Source organism: Typopeltis vanoorti, chromosome 11 (genome assembly GCF_054136105.1).
Source record: "Typopeltis vanoorti isolate ZY-2024b chromosome 11, IOZ_Tvanoo_1.0, whole genome shotgun sequence".
Taxonomy (NCBI): Eukaryota; Metazoa; Arthropoda; class Arachnida; order Uropygi; family Thelyphonidae; genus Typopeltis; species Typopeltis vanoorti.
This window is the reverse complement of record NC_143559.1, coordinates 138,718,667-138,728,319: the sequence shown is the minus strand read 5'-3', so window position 1 is coordinate 138,728,319 and position 9,653 is coordinate 138,718,667. Positions and strand designations below refer to the sequence as shown.

Below are 9,653 nucleotides of genomic sequence, written 5' to 3'. Positions count from 1 at the left end.
AGAAGATGAAAAATAGGAAAGCACGAGGGGAAGACAATATAAATATAGAACTTTACAAAAATTCGCGTAAAAAATTTAATGAAAGACTTCTGAAATGTTTTGATATAGTTTGGATGTCTGGAAAAACTGCTAACTCTTGGAAAGAATCACTGGTTATCCCAATCTATAAAAAATAAATAAAGACGATTGCAATAACTATAGGGAATTAGTCTGCTGAATACATGATATAAAATATATGCAGAATATTGAAAGAGAAGCTAAGAAGCAGCGGACAAACTACTTGAAGAACAAAATAGTTTCAAAAAGGCCGATCCTGCATAGATCCAATTTTTACTTTAAAATTATTAATAGAAAAGAGAAGAGAATTCCAAAAAGAAACACATGTGGCCTTTATTGATTATGAAAAAGCCTTTGACAAAATTAGTAGACAAAAATTGTTTAAAATATTAACCGATTTAAACATACCAAACCAACTTTTACAATTCATTCAAGAAATATATACAGGAAATAAATAGAAATAGAAATAGAAATAGAATGGCTTAATATAAAAACGATACTAAATGCAGCAGCAAATGAAAGCTAAGGAAAGACCAAAAAAATCAATAAAAGAAAAAAACTGAAGATCTGAGATGATATAATCAAAGAAATAATCAAAAAGAAAAAAGAAGCCTATCACAAATGGTTAAGCAGTAAAAGATTAGAAGATGAAATAGAATATAAAAGAATAAGAGCCATAGCTAAAAGAGAAGTCAGAAAAAGACATAGAGAACCATGGAATAAATTTGTTTCTAATTTAGAACATGATTTATATAAAATTAGACCCAATGTATATAAGATTTTGAAACACCTAAATGCAGATACCAAAGAAAACATAAAATTAAACACTGAATTGAAATTAGAAGAATTTCTAAATTACTACACAGAACTGTGGACAGACAAATATTTTAAAAAAGACAACTGGCAAACAATTAACGAAAATGAAAAGGAAATAACTGAAGAAGAATTAGAAACCAGCCTGAAAGAAACAAGAAACGGAAAATCACCTGGAGAAGATAAGCTAGGTTCAGAACTATATAAATACGCAGGAACAAGATTCAAAGGAAGAATATTATTATTTTTAAATAAAATTTACTCAACTGGTATCCCCCCAATAGAATGGAAAAAAGCAATTGTGATTCCTATCTTTAAGAAAGGTAATAGAGATGATCCTAAAAACTATAGAGGTATCAGTATACTAAATTCATGTTACAAAATATACAGCAGAATCTTTAATAACAAACTAATGAAATATTCCGAAAACTTTATTCTAGAGGTACAAAATGGATTTAGAAAAGGACGATCATGTATAGACCCAGCCTTCTGCCTAAAATTAATAATAGAGAAAAGAAGAGAATATAATTTAGAAACACATATTGCATTTATTGACTTTGAAAAAGCATTTGACAAAGTTAAAAGAAACATATTATTTAACATATTAAAAGAAAGACAAATACCAAATAATATCCTAAAAGCTATCACAAGTATATATGAAAATAATCAAATACAAATAAGATTAAATCACGAGCTATCATATACAAGAGAGATAAACCAAGGGGTCCGACAGGGATGTCCCCTCTCAGCAACTCTTTTTAATATCTACTTAAATGAAATAATAATAAAATGGAGTAAAAATTTACATCAAGGAATTAAACTTTCACCTACAGTTAACTTAAACACTCTCCTCTTTGCAGACGACCAAATAATAATTACAAATTCTGAAGATATCTTACAGAAAGCTATTTTAAATCTAAATGAGATATCCAAAGATTATGGTATGATAATATCAACGGAAAAATCAAAAACTATAGCCTTTAAAGGAGAAGATCCACAAGAACTAAAATAGTATTAGATAACAAGATCTTAGAACAGGTGAATTCATTTAACTATCTAGGATGTATGATCACTTATGAAAATGAAAAAGATATAAACATAAAAATTGCAAAATATTTAAAAATAACAGGAGTAATTAACTCTATATTTAAACCAAACCTAGTTCAAAAACAAACCAGGCTAAAAGTATACAATACATTAGCCCTACTGGTCTTAATGTATGGAAGCGAAATCTGGACAATAAAACAAAAAGACAAACAAAGATTAACAATAGCAGAAATGAAGTTTATGAGAAAAGCTGCAAAGTATACCCTATTTGATCACACAAGAAACGAAGATATTATGAAAGAATTAAACCAAGAACCAGTAATTGAAAAAATTAAAAAATATAAACATAGATGGATGGAACACGTTCAAAGAATGAAAACAGAAAGATTACCAAAACAAGCCTTAAAGTACAAGCCATTAGGAAAAAGAAAACCAAGACGTCCTCTTAAACCTTTCAACGATGACTTCTAAGGCCGGAACAGGCCATACTAGGCCTAAATCCTTGATTCGTATAATGATGATGATGATGATATATATATATATATATATATATAATTATATATATAATTATAACAATCTGGAAACAGTATAACACATTTGGTATACAAATGAAGATAGATACACTGCTATTTGCAGATGATCAAATAATATTAGCTACATGAGAAAATGGTTTACAAAGATCATTAAAATCATTAAATGATGTCTCAAAACAATATAATATATCAATATCTAAAGAAAAACAAAAATAATGGCATTCAAAGGAGAAAACCCAGTAAGAAGTAAAATAGTGATAGATAATAAAATATTAGAACAAGAAATACTTTCAGATACTTGGGATGGGATTTATCATACGAAGAAGTAAAAGACAGACACTATAACATCAGACTTTGTCAAAGTAAATGGTAATAAATAATATATTTAAGCCATCCTTGCCTATATAATATCTTGTCAAAACCAACTTTACCATACGGAAGCGAAACATGGACCATGAAAAGGAAAGATGGAAAACGAATTCAAACAGCAGAAATGAAGTTCCTCAGAAAAACAGCTGGATATTCCAAGTGTGACCATAAAACAAATGAAGAAATCTTACAATCCCTGAAAACAAAACCAATTAATTACCACATTAGACAGTATAAACAAAAATGGCTAGCACATCTAAATAGAATGGACAACAGCAGACTACAAAAATATTATACAGATGCAAAATAAGTGGAAAACGAAGAATCGGAAGACCAAGAAAGAGATGGCATGAGACAGGAAGCCACTTTGCCTAAATTTTCCATGTTAGGAAGAAGAAGAAGATAAGAAATAAGTATTATTAGTTATTTGATATACAAATATTGACATAATAAAAAGAACATTATATTTTTTCTTTGTTTTAAATTCACCTTATGCTTCAGTACATGATACTTTTTTTTTCTTGTTAAGGTGTAGTCGCTGTTATTTTATTTCAGTATAATATACATTGCTTATAGCGACACCATCAGAACTAGTGATGACGTCACATGATTGTGAGGTCGCCATATTCGGCCAATGTTAACAAATAGTGCGTCTGACAGATGAAGGCTTGTGTCGTGGTGTGAAATTTACTTATGTGTCGGTAGCTGTAAGAATACATAAGGCGTGATAATCATGACAATTTTACCTAAGAAGAAAAGCTCTCAACAAAAAACAGAGGGAGAAAATTCCGACACAAACACTCATTCGCATTCGTATCATGGCGACCGTCATGGACATCAACCTCATTCTCAGGAGGGTCGAGAACGATTTAATTTCCCATCGAGAAATTCTCCTCCAAGGTGGCCACCTCCTACACGAGATGAAAAACGACCCGCACTTTCTTCTAATTCTACTTACGACGATTACGAGAATCCAGATAGTGGTCCTAGTCATTCCAAACGACGCCATCGGGCGTCGCCTCATCGAAATTCTCGTAAATCGCATTCTCACACACACTCTGGACATGGCCATAGAACAAACGCCACAGCAAACTTTCAGAGTCCCGGCACTTCTCAAAGTGCGCATAGTCCTTCTCAAGAAAGGCCAAATAATACTGTTCAGGTAAAGGTAGGAGAAGACCCTGAGGAAGATCCCTCAGCATATAATAGTGGCGATGAATACGATAGGCCTGTTGATATGTGGACAGAAGAGGAAATAGAGGAGGTAATAATTTAAGGCATCAGCTGGCGATACTTAAGTGCTGATATAAAACAGAAGCTAAACGCTATTTAATTAATTAACATTATATTAACCAGGATTGTATTGTAATTTCATTACAATACAAAATAATATACCAACTTGGCAAAACTGTGTTATCAAATAAAAGTACATTAAAAATAAGGTAAATTTTAATATCCATTTAATGAAAACTTCACAAAAAATAAAAGCAACTTTTATATCTCTCAAGAAGTTCGTTTTATATACGGCCGAATTTTAAGTAAAACTTTCAGTTATTTGCATGTGAATATTAATATTTTCGCCCATGTATAGCGATGCATACTCTTATGGATTACCAATTATGAACAACTCAGAAATGGAACTGTATTTGTAACTGAGGTTTTTTGTGTTATTCTTATTTTCCCATTGGAAACTAGCCTCCAGACAGTGCTAATTATTCAAAAGGCATACACTACTACATTCATTCTTATTGCAAGAATATTTTTGTTAACATATTCAATTTATTGCCTGCTAGGGACCTTTGCATTTTAAATCTTTGCAATCTCAGGTATCAGAAACTAATGTATAGATATTTAGCTTTAATGTGGTGTGTGTGTTTGGATAGTCATTGAGATTTAAAGTAACCATCAACACATCCTTTGTCATAAAATTTTCAAACTCCAGAATGGTGTTGTGGTTATCTAACAGCTAACATTTTTTGATGCATTTGTTAGGGTTAGTAACTTCAGTATATATATACACACACACACACACAATAATTGTCAGACACCCCTGTTATTTGAAGTTACAGAAATTTCAGGTTTATTAATAACATAAAAACCAGTGTACAGATAGTAGGAAGCAGTATTTCATTGTAGCAGTTGAATACAGGTGGTATGGCAACATGATGGACTGTCACATTGGTGGCATGTCCATACATACCATTACCACACAACTGGAGCATCCAAAATCAATGGTGGTCAATGTAATCAACAAATGGTGACGTTCTAGCATCACTAATGCAGGAAAACACCCAGGGCTACCACTGAAAATGACTGACAGGACAGGTGGGTGTTAAAAGAGTGGCACACAAAAACCGGCTACAATTGGCACAGACAATCTCTGATGAGTTCCAGAGTGCTAGTAATACTATGGTGAGCACTAATACTGTACAAAAAGAACTCCATTTACTGGGTTTCTATGGAAGAGTTGCAACACAAAAGCCGAACATCACAACGAACAAGATGGCTCAACAGGCCTGATGCAAAGAGTGTGTGAACTGGACATTGATCAGTAGAAAATGGTACCCTAGAGCGATGAATCAGGGTTTGTCTGTTTCCGGTCTGATGGCAGGGTGTGGAGGCCCTTGTGAACGTTTGTTACCAGTGTGTTGTACCCACAGTAAAGTGGCAGAAAAATAATGGTGTGGGGTGCATTCATCTGGTTTGGAGTGGAAACTGGTCGTTGTCCGTGGTTTGAAGGCAGCTCAGTACCTTGATATTCTGAATGATCAGGTGCTGCCTACACTGTGGTGTGTTTATGGAACGAACCCATGATACTATCAAGAGACAATGCCTCATGCCACAAAGCTGCAGCTGTTATGGAGTGGTATGAAGAGATGGGTGTTAAATGATTCTCCTAGCCTGTACAGTGTCCTAACCTCAACTCCATTGAACACCTATGGGACACATTGGAGCAGCAATTGAGGTGCAGAGCAGCATGTCGATCTGTTGCTGAACTCACTACTGTTTTAATGGAGGAGTGGAGACAAATTCCACCTGATGTCTGCTACACATTGTTGAAAAGTCTCCCTCAAAGGGTGCAGGAGGTGATCAAAACCAAAGATGTTCATACCTGATATTAGGGTTTGTCTGCTGATATCATTTGTAAATTGTAAGTGTCCAGACAATTATTGGTAGATTGTGTGTGCATATAAAATTAGAATTTCCCTGTTTATTAACCTCAGTATCAAAGTAGTTGATCCTAATTCTAACATAAAAAGTATAATCATGTCCTTGCCAATAATGAATGATACTCAGATCTTCAGAAAAGATCTCTTCTTGCACTAAGACCACTGATGAATATCTAATAATATCTAATAATTACTTGGAGGATAATATGAATCTTAGAAGATTATTTTTTGGATTTATATTAAACATTCTAGTTTGGGTTGTATGAGCACATCGAGATAGCATCATGTTACTTGATTTCAGGTGTTCTGTCTTTTTATTCCTGAAAAGTTATTTCTTCCATTTATTAAAATCACAAACTGGTATTTTAAGCTAAAACATGCCATATTTTGAGTGGCATACATAAAAACCCTGTAGTCTATTCAGAAATAGTTCAGCTGATTATGACATACTCTTAGATAGTTGTGTCTATCTCTGTGCTGCCTTTCTTTAGACTTCTTTATTAGCACTGTTCAAAATAGTTGCATTCATAATATTCAGAGCATTAAACTTTTCTCAAATGTAAAAATAAGTAACTGGGCATCCACATACATTCTCATTTCAAATTTCATCCAACTTTTTTTCCCTTTCTGCTTCAGACTATTCTTTCGAACAACCTTCTTTTTGTTTTACAGATTTGATGATCGGAAGTTCAGGAGTAAGAAGTAAGAAGAAGCAACTTGTTAATAGAAAAATGTCTGTAATATTACCATTTTCTGCACATCCATAGTACTGATGTATTATAGGTTGGACAACCACTAGTGTGTGATGTTGCTACTTAAAAACAAAAAAAAAAAATTCAAAGATCCATTATTAGCATCAATCTAATTGATTCCAGTGTCACTCATACTTATTCAGGTATATTGGTGAACTCGCTGGTGAATTTTGTTTGATCTTCATGGGAAAAAAAATCACCTCATTCTCTTACTCCATTCCTCTCTTAGTGTTTTTACGAGAGAAAGACGTGCAAGATCCATCTACCTTCTGTCTTGGATATGTTCCCCCTCTGTTTTTCTTCCCCATTGTATACAATTCATTTTTTAAGTATGTATGTGCTAGATTATATAGTGGTATTAGGTTATAGTTTATTGATATAAACACATGCCATTGTGTATGAGTAAAATAATTTTTTTCATACCTAGTTTAAAGTTAATAAGAACCTTAAACTGATGTAATTTGTGATGCAAAAATTTTGTTTTGGATGGGAACATTATAACAATTTTCATTTCTTATTTTTAGTTTTTTTCAGCAGTTCTGTGTTATTTAATTTTTATTATATATATAATATAAATGTGATATTTGAAAGATTAGCAAAAGGAGTATGATTTTCTTCACATAAAATTATTGTTGGCAAAACATATTATATACAAGTTATTATAGCTTTGAATTGGGTTTTTGCCTCTGAAAAATTGCAACACAGGGAATCCGTTGTATAATCTATCAGTAGATGTTTGTTTTTTTCTTTCAGTATATGTGTTGAGTATAAAGTCAAGATCACATACCAAAATAGTTTTCTGAATCTAAACATAATTGTGCTGCTTTTATCCAGTTTTATTTATTTATTTGCTAAACCCAACTTATTAATCAATTATAACATCTATAGTAGTTAGGACAAAAAAATACAGTTGAACAAGACCTGGGTCCACATTTCAAGGCATGAGACATTTTTACAAGTTTTCTTCTCTGTTGATTTAGACAATCTCAAATGGAGGTAACAGGGTTCCCCCCCCCTGGAGGAAACAGGAGAGAACAGGCAAAGTAAGTATGTATTAAACATGCAATTAACAGACAAAAATACATTTAATGGATGGAATGGTGTTGTGTAGAGTGGCTCCCACAGCATGTCTGTAAACTAGGAGTAATAATGATTTTCTTGTAATAGTTATGTATTAGTAATGATTTTCTTGTAATAATCTTGTCACTCTTATACCTCCAGGGCTATTTGTGGACAGCTTGTCACTTCTCACAGGTTATATGATTTTTTGGGATATGAAAAGGTTTAGTAATTCAGATATACTTAGTTTGGCAACTGTTTTTCTGTATCTTCTATAGATTCTCACAAAATATACTCGTATTGGTTTAGGCTAAATTAGAAGTGAAAACAGTATCAATATGTAATTCGTTTGAACATTGCTAGGATAATGTCATTTTGAATGCATCTTTGTTTTATTGTGTGTTGTTTTCAGTTATGCATTCATTGAGAGCTTGTGGAAATAGTCTTGATATGTTTTATTACTTCTTATTCCTTTCTTCCTCTTTTTATTCCTTTTTATTACTTCTTATTCCTTTCTTCCTCTTATTTCTTTCTTTCTCTTTCATTGTTGAGGATTTTTCTAAATTTAACCACAACTGTATCGAGGATGAGGTGGTTAGCCCTATGCCTCCCAGTGTGTGTGTCCTATATCTCTAGAGGCATGTGTTTACAGACCAGTTCGCCTGTTCTGGGAGACAAAAAAACCAGAGTTTCTGAGCAAAAAAAAAACCCTACCTCCAGATGAGACTGGCTAACTCACCTTTAGTCGAAAAAGACCAGATAAAGGTTCCTCATGTTACTGATGGGAATTGAACCCAGGTCTTTCCGACCAAAGGGCTTCATCTATATGGACTGAGCTATGGAGGTTCTTTTTTTATTACATATATAATAATTTTTTAGTGAAAAGAGGTGACAAAAACCTGCAGAATTTGTTGGAAATGACATAATGATTCAATTTTCAATTATCCAAAACATGGATATCATTTTTGAAATTAGCACAGCAAACTTAGTATTAAGGCATAGTAAGATACTGAGTGCTGTTCAACAGGTCTTAACAGTTTTCCTCCATGTTGGTCTTATTTGTCAAGACTGGTAAATGCTATATTCTGATTTCCTATTGCTCTTCTAACTGGATCAGGCCACTTAGATTTTGTTCTTGCTATTATGGCATCAAACACTTGCTAATCTTTTCTCTCCCATTTTATGTGACCGCACCACTTTGCACCAGCACTGCTCACGTATTCTCAAATATAATGATGTCAGGCTGCTTTCTAGTATCTTGTTTTCTTATGATTCTGCCACTGATGCCATCTATTCACTCCCCTAATTTTTCTTAAAACTAAACTCTAGTCATGATAAGTACCGTATTTTCCGGTGTATAAGGCGCACTTTTTTACCTTAAAAATTCATCTTAAAAATGGGGTGCGTCTTATATAATGAAGGTAAAGATTGTTTCCTCTTTTCAAAGTCATACGCACTCCCTTTTATGTTCCAACATCTTTGTAGGTGGTTAATGGGGCAATCAAATTGATGCGCAACCTTCACGTGACTTCTAGCACGTCATTGGCTAAGAACGGGGAGTCTCTGTTCAAGTTTCATAATATCTTATCTGAATAATCAGTTACCGATGTTTATCAGTATTGAGTTGACGTGTTGAGATATTTTGTGTTCAGTTTGATATTTCCCTGTAGATTTTCATGATGGAAAAAAACAGGCGACATTCATATTCTTCAAGTTACAAATTGCAGGTTGTAAAATATGCAGAAGAACACGGGAATAGGGAAGCTGAAAGGCATTTTGGACCTCCGCCTACAGAAAAAATTATTAGAACTTGGCGTGGTCAGAAGGAGATTTTGTACAATTTGCATAATGAA

The 9,653-nt window shown here is 33.2% G+C and overlaps 1 protein-coding gene across 2 annotated transcripts in view; it reads left to right on the top strand.

Moving 5' to 3' along the window:
• Positions 1-3,437: 3,437 nt before the first annotated feature.
• Positions 3,438-9,653, top strand: part of LOC150102110 (OTU domain-containing protein 5-A-like) — a 178,470-nt gene continuing 172,254 nt past the window's right edge. For both annotated transcript variants that reach the window (XM_090400163.1, XM_090400162.1), the window contains exon 1: positions 3,438-4,083. In XM_090400163.1, coding sequence (XP_090256289.1) covers positions 3,553-4,083 — 531 coding nt within the window. In that variant the 5' untranslated portion in view covers positions 3,438-3,552. The remainder of the gene's footprint in view (positions 4,084-9,653) is intronic.